The sequence below is a fragment of the Oryctolagus cuniculus genome, chromosome 5 (genome assembly GCF_964237555.1).
Source record: "Oryctolagus cuniculus chromosome 5, mOryCun1.1, whole genome shotgun sequence".
Taxonomy (NCBI): domain Eukaryota; kingdom Metazoa; phylum Chordata; class Mammalia; order Lagomorpha; family Leporidae; genus Oryctolagus; species Oryctolagus cuniculus.
The window spans coordinates 70,767,262-70,786,269 of record NC_091436.1 but is presented as its reverse complement, the minus strand read 5'-3'; the positions used below and the strand labels follow the sequence as shown (position 1 = coordinate 70,786,269).

General features: G+C 37.0%; 1 protein-coding gene across 1 annotated transcript in view; it reads right to left on the bottom strand.

Moving 5' to 3' along the window:
* ASCC3 (activating signal cointegrator 1 complex subunit 3) overlaps nucleotides 1-19,008 on the bottom strand; it is a 366,541-nt gene that overhangs the window by 325,663 nt on the left and 21,870 nt on the right. The window contains exon 3 of the mRNA XM_002714874.5: nucleotides 17,966-18,116. Within this exon, the coding sequence (XP_002714920.2) occupies nucleotides 17,966-18,116 (151 nt within the window). The remainder of the gene's footprint in view (nucleotides 1-17,965; nucleotides 18,117-19,008) is intronic.

Below are 19,008 nucleotides of genomic sequence, written 5' to 3'. Positions count from 1 at the left end.
TTTATTAAAACTTTCACAATAAATTTTCTCACTTTATCTTAACAAAACTCCATTTTACATATGAAAAAATGGACCTCAGAGTTTAAATAATTTTGGAGATAAAAGAGCTATTAAGTCATGAAACAAGATGCACAGTAGTCTAATTCCTAAAACAAGTCCTTTCTACACCACGTTGATTCCCTATGAATCCTAGAAAGTGGATTTTATCACTAATTCTTTTTTTTTTTTAACTTTTATTTAATGAATATACGTTTCCAAAGTACGAATAATGGATTACTATGGCTTCCCCCCCCATACCGTCCCTCCTACCCACAACCCTCCCCTTTCCCACTCCCTCTCCCCTTCCATTCACATCAAGATTCATTTTTGATTATCTTAATATACAGAAGATCAGCTTAGTATACATTAAGTAAGGATTTCAACAGTTTGCTCCCACACAGAAACATAAAGTGAAAAATAATAGATGATTTTTTTTTAATGATGATGAAATCAGATCAGACCTATTGTCATGTTTAATCCCAGTGAGAGTCAAGTTGGGAGTTGATAGTTTCTTTTCTTTTCTTTTTTTTTTTTTTTTTTTTTTTTACAGAGGATCAGTTTAGTATGCATTAAGTAAAGATTTCAACAGTTTGCACCCCCATAGAAACACAAAGTGAAATATATTATTTGAGTACTCGTTATAGCATTAAATCTCAATGCACAGCACATTAAGGACAGAGATCCTACATGAGGAGTAAGTGCACAGTGACTCCTGTTGTTGACTTTACCAATTGACACTCCTGTCTATGGCATCAGTAATCTCCCTATGCTCCAGTCATGAGTTTCCAAGGCTATGGAAGCCCTCTGAGTTCTCCGACTCTTATCTTGTTTAGACAAGGTCATAGTCAAAGTGGAGGTTCTCTCCTCCCTTCAGAGAAAGGTACCTCCTTCTTTGAAGACCTGTTCTTTCCACTGAGATCTCACTCACAGAGATCTTTTGCCAGAGTGTCTTGGCTTTCCATGCCTGAAATACTCTCATGGGCTTTTCAGCCAGATCGGAATGCCTTTAGGGCTGATTCTGAGGCCAGAGTGCTATTTAGGACATCTGCCATTCTATGAGTCTGCTGAGTATCTCCCTTCCCATGTTGGATCACTCTCCCCTTTATTTATTCTATCGGTTAGTGTTAGCAGGTACTAGACTTGCTTATGTGCTCCCTTTGACTCTTAGTCCTTTCATTATGATCAATTGCGAACTGAAATTGATCACTTGGACTAGTGAGATGGCATTGGTACATGCCACCTTGATGGGATTAAATTGGAGTCCCCTGGTATGTTTCTAACTCTACCATTTGGGGCAAGTCAGCTTGAGCATGTCCCAAATTATATATCTCTTCCCTCTCTTATTCCTACTCTTATGTTTAACAGGGATCACATTTCAGTTAAATTTCAACACTTAAGAATAACTGTGTATTAATTACAGAATTAAACCAGTCATATTAAGTAGAACAGACAAAAAAACTACTAAGAGGGATAATGTATTAAGTTGTTCATTAACAGTCAGAGGATTTTATCACTAATTCTTTACATAAATTTTAAGAATAAGTTACCTTAAGAAATAAAGCAATAAATGAAATAGCCTTATTATATTACTAAAACTGTACATTAACTTAGTCATTATTGGTTACCAGCCATTCACAGGCACATACAGAATTCATTAATTATAACAGTGAATTCCTATATTGTGCCATTAAAAATCCATTAATAAATTAAGTGGGAGAAAAATTAAGTTGAATCTACCACTGAATAGAGAAAATAACTGCAAACTCATAGAAATATAGACAAAGATATCATTAAAATCTTGTTTGGCGTTTCAAAATCTTAAACAGCTACAAATGTGCAAAACAGACACTTTTAAAACTTAGTTGGTTTGTGTTGCTTCCTAAGTGTTACTTTCCTTTTCGGTTACTAACAGCAACACAAATTGCTGCACTACATCTGCTGACAAGAAACAAAACACCACGTAGTAGCTTATTAAAAAGAGCAATCTACATACACTGTAATACTCTGTAAATGTTGAGCACCACTAACAGCATCTGCCGTCACACACGGAGACAGATGGAGACAGACTACTGTATTTTGGAAACAATGAACCTTTCTGGGACACAAATACACGTGCTGTCTCCACTGTCCCTACATTCCCACAATCACACTCGGGTCTTTCCCGACAAAAAGCACAGCCCGTCCCTATGTGATGACGTATGATGCCACGGGGGACTTGCAGGCTTCCCGGATGAAAGGGCAGCTCAGATTGGAGTAGAGGAATGCGATTCCAAGACATTTCAGTAACAAAGGAACCACCGCAATTTGCCAGTACAGCACAGGCATGAAGCCAGGGTTCAGTTTTTTAGCGACTCAAATGTATGAAAACTGTTTGTAAAACACAGAAAAAATATCAGAAGCATAGGATACAACCAGTTGTGTGAGTGGCCCACCCTCTGGCAGGCACCACCTATTCTCAACAAAAAGGGGAATTCCAGGCAGGGGCTTCTCCCCGAAGAACCAGCCCACACTGGTGGCAGGGTGGGGAGGTGGAGGTGCTAGGAAACCGTGGGCGGTGCGCTTCCAGATCTATACAAAATTCAGTTACCAGGCATCCTGTTCCCAAGTAAACTGTTATTCAGTTGCCTTCATATTTTATATATTATTTAGTACTGATTCATCTTTTAAATGACGAGGTTGAGAACATTTTAGTCAAAATTTGCACTCAGTTATTAGACTTTTTCACACCACTACTGTGGTACCCTTTCTAGAAGGAATCAGGATTTTAGTAACTCTGTGTTGTTTTCAAGATAAAGTTTTTGTGAAGAATATAATATACGTTGAATAACCAACTGGCAAAAGTTTGTATGAAAGTTTGGAACTCTAAACTTTCAAGGAAGTTCATCTAGATACGTATTTTTCTTGGATATTTTTCTATCCATGAAACACTGAACAGGACACACTGTAAACCCAGTGATTGGCTCTACACATCTGGCACTTTCACTGCAACCTATTTGAAGGGATGCTCTTGGAAGGCTTCTTAATATCTGCTCTGCCTACTTCACAGTTATACTGCAAGCAAATGAGAAACTGTAAAGTATTTCCCAAAACACTAAGGGTCAAAATAAGCGAGACAAGCTTGTCCAAAGTCAGGGGCTCTCCTAATATCATCTTCAATTTTGGAGAATAAAAAAATCAGTAAACCTTATATAGAATTCTCATAAAATAATAGGTTATAATTACTTAAGGATTATTTTTTAAAAATTATACAGCAAAGAAGTCATATCTACAAACTTAATCATGCTCAACACAATTACATCTATAGTTTCCTTTGACTTTAAAATATTAGGGGACCGGTGCTGTGGCATGGCAGGTAAAGCCACCACCTGCAGTGCCAGCATCCCATATGGATGCCAGTTCAAGTCCTGGCTGCTTCACTTCTGATCCAGCTCTCTGCTATGGCCTGGGAAAGCAGCGGAAGATTGCCCAAGTCCTTGGGCCTCTGCACTCGCGTGGGAAGACCCAGAGGAGGCTCCTTGCTCCTAATCGGGCCAGCTCTGGCCACGGTGGCCAATTAGGGAGTGAACCAGTAGATGGAAGACCTTTCTGCCTTTCCTTATCTCTCTCTGTAATTCTGAATTTCAAATAAATAAATCAATCTTTAAAAATTAAAATATTAAAAGTGAAGTATCTGTAAATTGTCGTTTTCAGTTGTGTATCTTAATAGTTAACAAGTCCTTAAAAAAGAATGAGAATTTTAATTGAAAACTGAATAAAAATATCAGTGAAAACTGCATTTTTTGAGTTTAAAAGTTGTCAAGATGGGGCTGGCACTGAGTTGTAGGGGGTAAAGCCTCCACCTGCAGTGTCAGCATCCCATATGGATGCCAGTTCAAGTCCGGGCTGCTCCACTTCCAATCCAGCTCTCTGCTGTGGCCTGAGACAGCAGTAGAAGACAGCCCAAGTTCTTGGGCCCCTGAACCAATGTGGCAGACTTGGAGGAAGCTCTGGGCTCCTGGCTTCGGACAAGCCCAGCTCCAGCTGTTGCAGCCATTTGGGGAGTGAACCACTGGGTGGGAGACCTCTCTCTCTCTTTGCCTTTGCCTCTGCCTCTGTTAACTCTGCCTTGCAAAATAATAGTCTTAAAAAAAAAAAAAAAGTTGTTGTCAAGTAATGAACTCCTCGATTAGTTGTAAATATCTTTTATATTTTAATATAAAAATTTTCAAAGCAGCCAATTCTATTTTGTTTTTCATGTGGTACAGAAACTTTGTTGGTTTTATTTTTGACACTTCATCTGTGACTTTGAATATTATTATAACTTACATCATTGTTTACTTATGCTCATACCATTTATTAAAGCATTAGCAAGAGAGGCAATCTGTTATAAGCATGTTATATAGAAATTACCTACTTTATATATTTTATCTGATAATTTTTTTACATATTTGTAAAGTATCTGTATAAGAACTTTCCCAGCACATAACATGTATATTATATATAACAAAGTAAAAAAGTAATGATTCAATTTCTACATATACTATATACCATGCCCACATATTTTATTTTCCATTACATATTCACATTAAGTACCTGTTAATTTCTTAATAAATATGCTATCTAAAATATTTAATGAATTTTGCTAACATTTTCCACATTTTACAAAGAAATTCAGATACAATGAGGTTAAATAACACAGTGATATGACAAGAACACATGTACTCTCTTTTGGTGGAAGATGTACTATACTATTGTTCAAATATTCATTAAACTATCAAACATTTAACATAATAGAAATAAGCATTTATTGTGTGGATTTTGGAGAAATAATATGAACAATTTATAATTTTGAAACTGCCTACATTAACAGAAAATCTAACCTAATGGGCTTCTGATTAAGAGTACAGGTCTTTGCCGGCACCATGGCTCACTTGGCTAATCCTCTGCCTGTGGCGCCGGCACCCCAGGTTCTAGTCCAGGTTGCTCCTCTTCCAGTCCAGCTCTCTGCTGTGGCTGCGGAAGGCAGTGGAGGATGGCCCAGGTGCTTGGGCCCTGCACCCACATGGGAGACCAGGAGGAGGCACACCTGGCTCCTGGCTTCGGATCGGTGCAACATGCCAGCCATAGCGGCCATTTGGGAGGTGAACCAACGGAAGGAAGACCTTTCTCTCTGTCTCTCTCTCTCTCTCTGTCTAAACTCTGGCTGTCAAAAAAAAAAAAAAAAAAAAAGAGTACAGATCTATGCATCAAAGCACTTCCAGTAAAACCTTACACCACACAAAGTTTTCAAAAACTGTCCAATATAGTAATTTGTTAAGATTATTCCCACACTTATATAGAAACCATTCCCTTCAGAGAGAGCAAATATTTAAAGAAAATCAAAGAGAAAAATTTATATAGTAGAGAAAAAATAATAGTAATATAAGGAATTAAAAATCATACAAGGTACCTCTCAGCCACTTAATTTTATATATATTCATTATAAAATGTGAATATTTATCTTACAACTTTAAGGAAGCATCCAGTCACTATGACCATTCCTAGTAATATAAAATCCTGTATCAAATGACAACTTCTCAAGCAACCAAAAAGCAAACATTCGAGGTTTGAATTTTGAGTATATAAAAGCTTCCTATAATAAAACCACTATTTTGATTAGTAAGGAAATAAACTGTCATCAAACAAATTACAAAGCTGAGATTTAATCTTTTTATATTAATCAATTGACTTTTATGTATTTGAAATGCAGAGAGATAGGAGAACATCTTCCATCTACTGGTTCACTCCCCAAATGCTGCCAACAGCTAGGGCAGGGCCAGGCCATAGCACCACAAGGCAGGAACTCCATCCAGGTCTCCTATGTGGGTGGCTGAGGTCCAAGTATTTAGACCATCATCCACTTCTTTCCCAGGCATATTAGCAGGAAGCTAAATCAGAAATAGAACAGTCAAGGCTCAAACCAATACCAATACCTCAATATGGGATTCCCACAATAACAAAAGAGGTAGTTTAACCCACTGTGCCACAACACCAGCCCCTAGGGACCTAATTCTTTGAGATAACATCTGATGCTTCGTTGAGCGAGGACTAGCAGGAAGAAAGAATCGGAAGTGGAGCTTGGACTTGAACCCAGGCACTTTGTTAAGGATACAGACATCCCAAACAGCGTCTTAACAGTTATGCTAAATATCTGCCTTTAAAAAATTATTAATGTCCAAACAAAATCATAAAAAGGGTGACTTAAAGTACATACTTCATATTGAAATGCTTTGTAATATTGTACTGGTAATACTATGAATATAATTCATATTTTTTGTTTGGTCTTAACTTTAAACATGCTTCATCTAAGAAATGCAGTGTAAATTTAGTACTTTAGGAATCATAATTAATTTGAATGAAGAACAGTCTACCTGTAAAGTATTTGTCATTCAATTTATAGCTGTTTTACCATATCCCCAGTCAATCTGAATTGCCTATTTGTACAGCTGATTCACTTGCAAAGCTCTCCTGCTTTTCATTAGGGTATTTAAGCCTTTTATTTTATGATTTCTCTTGTGAAATGTACATAAATATAACATCCCTGTCTTTGAAACATAAAAAATCTAATTTTTTCCAGTTTCCTTCAATGGGAATTATTTACTGGTTTACTCAAGTGGAGTTCCCGCCACCTATTTAATTCATATAAAGCAACTACTTTTTTTTTTAACCAATGGATATTAGTACATCTAGGTTAAAAAAAATTATTCAGTGATAGCAAATTACCAGGAGTTACCAGGTACTCTGTGGTATTGTGTCACATCACAACACAAAAAAAGAATTGCCATCACCCTACAGAGATGAGTTAATGGGTTTAGTGATATTAATTAGCTACCTACTAGAAACTGACAGAATTGAATTTCTACAAACATAAATATTAGCTGGTAAGCTGGAATTATCTCAAGCTATAGGAAAACAATTTTATGAAAACTTAAAAAACTGAAAACCAAATGAAGATTATATAAAATATGTATTTGTAAGTATTTTAAAGAAAATATTAGCTTACTGAATCCACTCATAGATCCAAACACAAACTATCAGCAAGAACCCAAAGATGGTTCAATTATCAGAAATGCAGAAACATAGTCTATTTTCCAAAACTAAAAAGAAACCATCAAGTACACAACTATGATGCCTGGAAACGGAGCAGACATTTGGAGAATAGAAGGTAACAAACTGGAAGGAAAGGCCAAGTCAATGGCAGGGATTTGCTCCACAACCTTATCACGCTGCTGAACTACATAAGGGAATTTGCTAAATGAAACAAATTCATGTGCTCTCTAACACAGTAGTAAGTTCTGATATTTGAGCTGAACTGATTTCTAATCACATATGTGTCCATAAATAATAAATAAAAATATAAAATAAGCAAGACAGTGATAAATACTAATGTTACATTGATTAGCAGCAACTGAACAGGGAACACAGAAGTTCTGACTATAAGATGGTCAAATGTTAAGCCAAAATGTGAATACAAAGGCATTTGTTACTTTGTTTTTATTTTTATCAGTCTGAAATATTTCACTAAATTTTACATAAAAAGCATAGTAATTTTTACTTTTTATTCAATTTAACAATATGTACCATATACATACTGCTCAAAGAATGATCACCAAATAAACACACCTGTGTGATTACATTAAATATTTCCAGAAACAGGGATTGTAAGTTCCCCAGGAACCTCCCTCTTATTCACTCTCATTCACTATACCTTTCATCAAAAGTTATCCCTATCCTAACTCCAAAACCAAATATTGGTTTTACTGTTTCTAATTTCATATAAATAAAACATTGTATCTGCTTCTTTTTCCATTAAAAAATTCACTTACAACATTAAAGTAGCTTTAATTCATTATTGCCATAAGGCAGTCTACACACCACAATTTATCTACATCATTATTTAACAAAGAATTGAGTTGTTTTCACTTTCAGGCTATTATTTACTATGAAAATACAGGTCTTTTTCAAATACTTGCACAAACACTTTTACTGGACATTTATGTATCAAGCTTAAAATTTCACTTATCTAACTACAGTAGATATTAACACTTAATCAAAGTAGTTGTATCAATTTCAACTCTAGCAGCAGTGATGAGAATTCTTCACATTCTCCATCCTGCTCAGCAATGGAGTAGCAGTCTTTTTATCTCCCTGATTACATATGAGTTTGGATGCCTTTTCATGTTAATTGGCCATTCAATTATTTCCACTGCGCTTATTCAAGGACCTTGCTCATTTTTATCTATCCTAATTGATTTTTAGCTCATATTTGGTTCAGATGCAAACTCTCTTTTTGGTCATATATCTTGAAAGTATATTTTCCCACTCTATAGCTTGCCTTTTTTACTTTTAATTAATAAAACTCCTAATTTTAATGTAGTCCAATTTATCAATCACTTTCTTTGTGCTTTTTGTTTTCAGTTTAATAAATCTTCTCTTAAATGAAGATACTTCAAAAGTTCATGGAAAATGGAATTTAAAGATAAGCTATCTGCAGAAACAGAAATCCAGGCAGTTTTTCTAAATATACATTTGCATTAACTTTTTGAGGTACATTTATATTAGAACCACAAAGATACTCTACAATATCTTTTAGAAGAACACTATGTACATCATGCTTAATTATATAAGTTGCTTAGACTCATTTGGATGGGTAGCTTCCATATCCATATATATATATTCCATATGTATACATATCCATATATATATATTCCATATATGGATATGGAAGCTACCCATCCAAATGATATATATATATATACCCATCCAAATATATATATATCCAGTTGACCCCATACCTTATCTTAAAGAACAGCTTTGTCTCTATAACCTAAAGTGTTCTAATATCTGTGAGTTAGTTTCTGAGCTCTGTTCCATCTCATCAGTCTATTTGTCTATTACTGTATAAACACAATTTAAATTTTAGTTATCATTTAAAATTTTATTATCTAGTACAGTAGTCTTCTATTACTTTTCCAGGTTGACATGAATGCTCCATGCCTTTGACTATCCATCTAACTTTTAGATTATCATGTCATCTCTACTCACACAAAATATATATATATGCACCCTCTCAAGCACATACCTGCTGAGATTTTGATTGGTACAGCATTGTTTCTATAAGAATGTGGGTGGCCGGCGCCGCGGCTCACTAGGCTAATCCTCCGCCTAGCGGCGCCGGCACACCGGGTTCTAGTCCCGGTCGGGGCGCCGGATTCTGTCCCGGTTGCCCCTCTTCCAGGCCAGCCCTCTGCTGTGGCCAGGGAGTGCAGTGGAGGATGGCCCAGGTGCTTGGGCCCTGCACCCCATGGGAGACCAGGAAAAGCACCTGGCTCCTGGCTCCTGCCATCGGATCAGCGCGGTGCGCCGGCCGCAGCGCGCCGGCCGCGGCGGCCATTGGAGGGTGAACCAACGGCAAAGGAAGACCTTTCTCTCTGTCTCTCTCTCTCACTGTCCACTCTGCCTGTCAAAAAAAAAAAAAAAAAAAAAAAAAAAAAAAAAAAAAAAAAAAGAATGTGGGTAAAAACAGTTATCTTTAAAACAATGGATCGGGCCGGCGCCGCGGCTCACTAGGCTAATCCTCCACCTGCGGCACCAGCACACCGGGTTCTAGTCCCAGTCAGGACGCCGGATTCTGTCCCAGTTGCACCTCTTCCAGGCCAGCCCTCTGCTGTGGCCAGGGAGTGCAGTGGAGGATGGCCCAAGTGCTTGGGCCCTGCACCCCATGGGAGACCAGGAGAAGTACCTGGCTCCTGCCATCGGATCAGCGCGGTGCGCCGGCCGCAGTGCGCCGGCCGCGGCGGCCATTGGAGGGTGAACCAACGCAAAGGAAGACCTTTCTCTCTGTCTCTCTCACTGTCCACTCTGCCTGTCAAGAAAAAAAAAAAAAAAAAAAACACAAAAAACAATGGATCTTCCACTCACTGGTATATCCCTTCCCTTATTTAGTAATATTTTAGTTTTCCATGAAGAAGTCTTGTTCATCTTTTGCCAAATTTACCCACAGATCTGATTTGAAGCTTTTTAAAATGTAAAATTTATGAAATTGTGGGGTTGGCTCTGTGGCGCAGTAGGTTAATCTTCCACCTGCAGTGCCAGCATCCCATAGGGGTACGTTCTAGTGCCGGCTGTTCCTCTTGCAATCCAGCTCTCTGCTATGGCCTGGGAAAGCAGTAGAAGATGGCCCAATTCGCTGGGCCCCTGCACCAACGTGGGAGACCTGGAAGAAACTCCTGGCTCCTGGCTTCAGATGGGCACAGCTGAGTACGTTGTGGCCAATTGGGGACTGAACCATTGGATAGAGGACCTCTCTCTCTCTCTCTCTCTCTCTGCCTCTCCTCTCTCCGTGTAACTCTGACTTTCAAATAAATAATCTTTAAAAAATTTATAAAATTGTTTATAAAAATACAAAATTTAAAGTACATTTTATAAATATATAAAAATACATTCAAAGTTTTTATTTGGGGGCCGGCGCCATGGTACACCAGGTTAATCCTCTGCCTGCAGCGCCAGTTCTAGTCCCAGTTGCTCCTCTTCCAGTCCAGCTCTCTGCTGTGGCCTGGGATAGCAGTGGAGGATGGTCCAGGTCTTTGGGCCCCTGCACCCACGTGGGAGACTAGGAGGTAACTCCTGGCTCCTGGCTTCAGATCAGCACAGCTCCGGCCGTAGAGGCCATTTGGAGAGTGAATCAACGGAGAGAAGACCTTTCTCTCTGTCTCTCACTGTCTGTAACTGTATCTGTCAAATAAATAAATAATAATAATCTAAAAAAGAAAGTTTTTATTTGTTACTGCTCACTAGAAATAAAATTTTTATACTGACCTCACTATAACTTTCTGCAGATAAGCATGTGAACAAGGTAGTTTTATTTTTTGGCCTTTAACCCTTTCTTTTTCTTGACATATGATTTTAGCAAGGGTTTTCAATAAAGTAAGAAAAGGCATACTGACAGTCATTCTTGTCTAATCCCTTAAGAGAAGAAATGCATAACATTGCATCAAGTATGCTCTATGCATTTTATGTTTATTCTTCATTAAATTAAGGAAGTCCCCTTCTTGCATTTTTTGCTAAGAATTTTTATCATAAATGGATGTTAAATATTCATATGTTTTTCATCCACTCAACAATCACTGAATTTTAAACCATTATTACTTCTATCATGAATCATTTTTCCCTAGTTACTAATCCAATCATTAACATTTTATGCATTCATGTGAGCTCATATTCCCTCTTTATGCCTTATAAATCTTGTGCATTTTTTTCAACAAATTATTTGACAGTATACTGCAATTTTCATGATATGTTGTTATAAATACTAGAATGGTACCTCCTGAGATTCAGAGCGGTCTTTTTTTTTTTTTTAAGATTTATGTATTTATTTGAAAGTCAGAATTACACAGAGAGGGGAGAGGGAGAGGAAGAGGGGGAGGAGGAGGGGGAGGGGGAGAGGGAGAGAGGTCCTCCATCCAATGGTTCACTCCCCAATTGGCCGCAATGTACAGTGCTGCGCAGATCCAAAGCCAGGAGTTAGGAGCTTCTGGGTCTTCCACGTGGGTGCAAGGGCCCAAGGGCTTGGGCCATCTTCTACTGCTTTCCCAGGCCATAGCAGAGAGCTGGATTGGAATGGAGCAGCCAGGTCTCACACCTGTGCCCATATGGGATGCTGGCGCCTCAGGCCAGGACGTTAACCTGCTACACCACAGTGCTGGCCCCTCAGGGTGTTCTTTTACACAGCCACAATATCATTATCACACCTAAGATTTAATATTACCTAATGACACTCAGCCCACATTCAAATTTCTCCAATGGTACCAAAAATATCTACCATTTTCTTTTTGGATTCAAGAGTTAATCAAGGATCATTCATTGTATCTGATTAGTGTATGTCTTCCTCTTTTAATTTACCATTGTATCTTCATACCTCAGATCTTTTTTAATGACCTGAACTCCAGTAAAGCCATCAAGGCATACAGATTTGCTTTTAAAGTTTGTAATTATAGTTTCACGTTCTTTAATAGTCAAATATTCAGATTTTTCTACTTCTTTTGTTCATGTTATTCATTGTTTTTATCTTCTGAATCTGTCAGAAGCTCTGCTCATCTTCTCATCCTCTTTTCCATCCAGTTTCCTCTCCTGGAATAGTCAGTCAGCTCTACAAAAAACGGTTCCACATTCCAGGACCACATCTTTTGGTTTTGTTTCAACTCTAAACCTTGACCCTGTATGTCTTCATTGGTATGGCTTCTGATGCAAAACAGTTTTCCAATTATTCATAGCAGAGGTTTATTCCAAAAATACTTTGACACTTTATGAAAGGTAAAACTCTTTGAACTCTTTTGGAACAGGCAATTTTAAAGACAGGTGTTTTTCACAAATGTTCCTCCCATTAAAAACAGATAATTCTACATGTGTATCCCTCCTCCTATAGCCAGAATTGCCAGGCTCTTCTAATATTTTTATATTTCCTTTTCCAGTCATTGCTTTATGAACTGCTTTCCACCTCAGTATGTAATTCCCCACTTTTGAATGGCAAAATCAAATTTCCTTAATAAGTCAAAAACAATAATGGACTCACCTAAACTGTAATTTGTAAGCCAATCATGTTCAATTTACCTTTTGATTCATACTCTATTCTTAAAGACAAAGTTATTTAAGATGCTAAAAATATGAAAACCTAAGTAAACCAGGGTTCATAAATTAGAGAAGGCAAAACAGGTCTGTGTGTGGAAAAATAACTTGAATACTGACAATAACTAGCTCAATTCTGGCTGAGTATTAATCTATTTCCAGACTAGAGTAAAATCATGAGATCACCATGCTCTGGAGATACTCTCAAACATTCTGTTTTGGCCCTGGTAGGGAAAATCTATTACAGAGCTGATAAGGGAACTATAGGGTCCTTCTATGTACATGCCCACCATTCTTTTTTTTCTTTTTTTCTTTTTTGAAAGGCAGAGTGGACAGTGAGAGAGAGAGACAGAGAGAAAGGTCTTCCTTTGCCGTTGGTTCACCCTCCAATGGCCGCTGAGGCCAGCACGCTGCGGCCGGTGCACCGCGGTTATCCGAAGCCAGGAGCCAGGTACTTCTGGTCTGCCATGAGGGTGCAGGGCCCAAGCAATTGAGCCATCCTCCACTGCCTTCCGGGGCCACAGCAGAGAGCTGGACTAAAAGAGGAGCAACCAGGACAGAATCTGGCGCCCTGACCAGGACTAAAACCCGGTGTGCTGGCGCCGCAGGCAGAGGATTAGCCTAGTGAGCCGCGGCGCCGGCTTGCCCACCATTCCTGACCCCCATCCTAGTATCTGTCTGTTCTGTGGAAATCTTCTTGGCCCCTTGAAATAATGACGACAAACTCAAAATAATAGAGTGAATAAAGTGAATAATGCACTTTACTGATTGCCCCTCTGAATCTTAGCTACTTTATCATCAAAAACGTTTTTACTTAGAGAACATAAAGTATGTCAACAAAGCTCCACTGCCATATAGAACACAAGTTAATCTATGTTTATTACTTCAAAATCCACAGAGGAGAAAACTTGAGCTACAGTGACTATAAGGGCCAAGAATACTATTTTCATTTTATTTTTAATATTTTCTCCCTAAAACAAGTTTTATTATTAGAGAATTCTTGAAGGGAGAATCAAACTGTAAAAAGGTATGGGAACATGTCATGTGTAAACAGTGGTGATTGGAATCAATTTCTAAAAATAACAAAAAACGGAAAAGCTGCCACTGATAAAACATCACCAAGACTAGAAATATTAAAGATAATAGAAGACACTTCACTGATTTTTCAATACTTCATTTGTCATTGAACAGCTACGGTGTCCTTTGCAACATACTGGGCACAAGAATACAAAGATACTGTGATCTCTGTATCATCAAGGCATTCACAGGCTATCACTGGGAAGAAAAAAGTAAACACTTATCAAACAGTGAGAAAAGAACGCTAAAAAAGTATGGAATAGGCGACAGTCTAATGGAATACAGAATACTAAGATCAGAAAGGAATCACAGAGAACATTAAGAGAGAGAAACCTAACCCATTTATTCAGAGATGAAAAGCATTTTACAAGCTGAACACAGTAAGGAAAGTTATTTTAACACATAGGCAAGAGAGAGAGAAATAGTACATACGTTTATTAAATTAAAGTACTAAACACTGCATTTGTTGGAGCAAAGGTTGCATATGAAACAACAGAAAAAAGATGAAAAAGTAAAATATGTCAGTTCATAAAGCAGCTTTTCTTATGTGTCATTCTAAATGTCAAAAGAGTAAGCTGGGAATAAAAATGAGCTTGTGTTTTACCAACACAGTCTAGTGACAGGGCAGAAATTAGAAAGGAAGGCAATAGATTATTTCAGTAGCGCAGAAAAAAGGATGGCAAAAGCTTGAAACAAGATGAAGATGTCGAGGGAGAAAATTTAATAGCTGAAAATTAGATTTAACAGGACAAAACTTCTGATTACTAGAAAAACAAAGGCAAGAACCTAGAATTTCTACACTGTTTCTTTTCAGAATCTGGATGTAGGACTACCTTTACCACATACCAAACATAGGAGTCACTCAACTTTCATGGGTTCTGTTCTTCACACACAAAAAAAACAGATTAAAGAAGGATGTTCCCTGATGTTTCACTAGCACAAAATATGTGTTACTGTGACTAATCAATATATATGGTCTTAAACAAGTACCTCATACTACTGTTCTATATTCAAATGAAACATACTGATTCTTTTTCTTGTTCTACATGATTAATAAAATGAAAACAAAATTATCTGTGTTAAAAAGATAAATCATAATACATGCATTTGGTGTGGTGGTTAAGGCACTTCTTGGGATGCCCACACCCCTTATCAGTGTCTAGTTTAAGTTCTTGCTTATCTTCTTCCAATTCTGCTCCCTCCTCATGTACACCCTGGGAGGCAGAAGATGATGGCTCTAGTACCTGTGTCCCTGCCACCCACGAGGCAGACCGAGATGGGAGTTCAGGCTCTTGGCTTCAGCCTGACTCGGGGAGTAAACTAGTGGATGGAAGATTCTCTCTCTCTCTCTCATTTCAAATAAAATGAAAATTAATCAGGTGCCAGCACTGTGGCATACTGGGTAAAGCTGCCACCATACCATATGGGTGCTACTTCATGTCCTGGCTCCTCCACTTCTGATCCAGCTCCCTGAAAATCGCCTGGGAAAAGCAGTGGAAGATAGTCCATGCACCTGGGATTTGTGCAACCCACAAAGGAGACCTGGAAGAAGCTCCTGGCTCCTGGCTTCAGCCTGGCCCAGCCCCAGCCATTGTGGCCACCTGGGGAGTGAACCAGTGATTGGAAGGTCTCTCTGACTCTTCCTAACTCTGAGTTTCAAATAAATACATCTTTTTTTAAAAAATGAAAATTAATCAAAAAATAACAAAAACAGAGAGATCACAATCATTTTTCCAATGAGACATCTTTTCAAAACTCCTGGTTTTAATTTCATTTCCATTATCAGCAACATTTTCTTTCAGAAAGGGCAGCTGAGTACTATTCCAACTATGAGTTTCACTGAAGCTAACAATTATTCAATTTAAATGCAGCATTAAAAAGTAGGTATAACACATCATAAGCCTAAATCCAGCACTAAGATTTTACCTGTCTTGGAAATATTATTGAGATATTACAACTCAAAATATCATTAAAATATATCATTAATTGATGATTCCCTAAGTACAAATCAGATATTTCAACAATGGGCAAGACTCCTAGGCTTACATTTAATGAATTATACTTAAAATAATGTTTCTGGTATGCACTGTAGCATAGCAGGTTAAGTTGCCACTTGGGATGCCTACATGGAATATCAGAGAGTTGGTTCAAGTCCCAGCTACTCTGTTTCCAATCCAGCTTTCTGCTAATGCACTGGGGAGGCAGCAGATGATAGCGCACTGGCTTGGGCCTGTGAGAAATGCAGGTGGAGGTCCAGGCTCCTGGCTTCAGCCTGGCCCAGCTGAAGCCTTTCTCTGCATCTTTTTGAAGTATTTGAAGATAAACATACATTTAAAAAATGATATTTTTTTACTTGTTACATAGATATTTGAGAAGTAGTCTAAAGGATTACATTTTTCTTTTTAAAAACATCTTAATTTATATATCATTTATATAAAAAATAATTTGGTCCCAGTACTAAATAAGTCCAATATTTCATTACTGTGTTAAGTATTCTGAGGCATTTTTATAATGGGATAAAAGGACAGGAAAAATATTCAGAAGTTTTTGTAAAGTACTCAAGTCAGATTAACTCCAATGTTTTACAAGTGATATATTGAAAACAAAAAGGATTAAAATCAAGTCAGTGATCTAGGCCCACTGCAGATTTTGCAATTTTTCCTACTATTTTCCAAAGAACTTAACTGCTTTTATTTTCCTAAAATATAAAGTATGATTTTGTGCTAAACACTATCACAAAGCTCATCAAAGTGTGCCAGGTTTCTCTTAGGCTTAAGCAAAATGAATCTTTTTACTAAAGCTTCTGAACTTCTGAAGATCATCTAATTGCAAAAACATTTATAACACTCATTCTGTACTTTTACAACTTAAAACAGTGATTTTCAATATTATGCTAGATGACCAATGATAGGTAAATGATATATCAAAAACTCAAAATATTTGAAGATAAGTTTAAAGATCTGATGATTATATACAAGGAATCTTCAAGTCTATGAGATAAAACAGAAACACTCATCAAAAGCTTATGTAAGAAAGAAAACTGTGAATCAGCTTTGGCAAGGTACAGGTCTAATTTTCCCCACTACCAAGAACAGATCTGAGAAAACCTTCACTTTATCAAATGTATGTTTATTTAGAATCTAAAATATGCAAAGCACTATTCCAAGCACTGAGGACAAAGTTTTCAAACAAGAAACAGTAAGATCCTATCTTCATGAAACTCACATCCCAGTGGCAATAAACAAGCAAGCAAAATATCAGATAATTAAATATGTTAAGGAGAAAATGTTACGGAGGGTTATAAGCTGAAGAGTGATTGAGTGACAAGTTGAGGTTAGACAGTCAGTGAATGCCTCATTAAATAATTTGTTAGTTGAATTCAGAATGACACAAAAGGATCTACCTTCACTAAGATGAGGACAGAACATTCCCAACAAAGGGAATATGCAAAGATCCCAAAAAACTCACCCAACATGGTGGGTTTGAGGAAGTGAGAGAAAAACAAGTGTCTGAAGCAAAGCTGATGAAAGCAAGGATTGATGTGAAGTCAGAGACAAATCCAGATCTCAGAGGGCCAGAATATGAGATGGACTGAATTTGAAAAATATAGAATTACAGCAGGGTTAACTACGGCTTTTTCTTATAAGAGTTTGGAATAATTTGATGAAATTAATGTACAAGCTCAGGTGTTTTATCAGAGTCATTTTGTTTCACTGGTTTTGACCTTGGGAAAGCAAACTGTGTTAAATATACCAATTTACTATTTCAAGTTATAATTTCCTTCAAATATAATCAATTGATGAGAATGTTAGTGTGAGATGGGAACTGAAACAGTGAAATTGTACCTTAAGTGCTGCCACTCTCTATGTGCTAGATGGACATTTATAATAAAGAGAGTGAGCTACATGGCTTTTGAGTTTCCTTAACAGCTACATTAAACTTTTAATTTCCCTTATACTTATTTCAATCAAGGTAGTGGTTTTCAAACCCTAAATTCCTACTAATCTCTTGTGCTTGATTATATTATAATTGCTAATTTACTTCTGCCTCCCATCTCCAAATCTAGTCCATACTAAACTCCTTTGTACTTAAGACTGAATTTCATAATTTGAACAGTTACCTAGAAATTTTAGCTTTTCACTATATAGTATATAGCTTAAAAGAAATTTATTTTTGAATCTTAATAGTTCTTAAAAAAAAACTATACCTATTTGTTTAGCAGCATGCAAAATATCTTTTAAGTCTTCATTTATACTTTGCATTTTACTCTTCTCCAGTCTTTCATTCAAAAATTTTACTATCTTCTTCCACGTCAGGCCCCAATCTAAAACCTGTTCATGAAGTTTGGCTCTCTTCACCTGAAAGACACAGCATAATATACACAAGTAATGGTTAAAGTTTTTCTCAACCATCAGGGGCCACATATATTTTGCAATACATAATACGACTTGACACTACCCACAAATATTCAAACTTCTAATATTCACATCCAAACTGATGCCTTCAGAAGGAACTTATTTAAAAGTAACTTCATAGAATCTCATTTATGTTTCATAAAACCATTTTTACATTTCAATTATTATATATTCATTATAAAATCATTTTCATAAAGCATAGTGAAAAGTTCAACATCTGTAAGAGAGTAAGAAATGTACACATCCCACATCTTTTCATTTTCTACCTGCTTATTTTGAACACAGTTTAGATAATAGTCTAGATAAATAAGAGCTTTGTGTTATGTTTTTTGATGAAAGGGATTTAAAGAAAATCAGATTCTCATGAAACATTCAATATTTCAAGTCAGCACTCTCTCATAAATATGATCCTAGAACAGGTTAAGCATTTGTGAGATTTTTTTTCTGCACATACTCTTTTCTTGACACTATTAAGAAAATACATTCACTCTCAGGAACTAACCACAGAAAACAATAAAAACTGCATGCCACTGGTTTTGATCCATGGATAAAAATTATGAAGCCTTCAAACCAAATGAAAAAGTAGTAGGTCAAATAGAAACTATAATTTTACTCTTAGTAAGTACTGCTGATATTGCAGAATTCTTCATTACTTTTCTGTCCCAGTTTTCTAATTTAGAATGGGGATAGTCAATCTCAGGGAGGCAGATTTGGGCATTTTAGGTGGGGAGAGGCCTAGACAAAGGTAAATATGAAATGATACTGGTTACAAAATGAATTAAATTGTTATAATGCAGCCCTGGGTACCAAAGGTTCAACCTAGTTTTCTATTTGT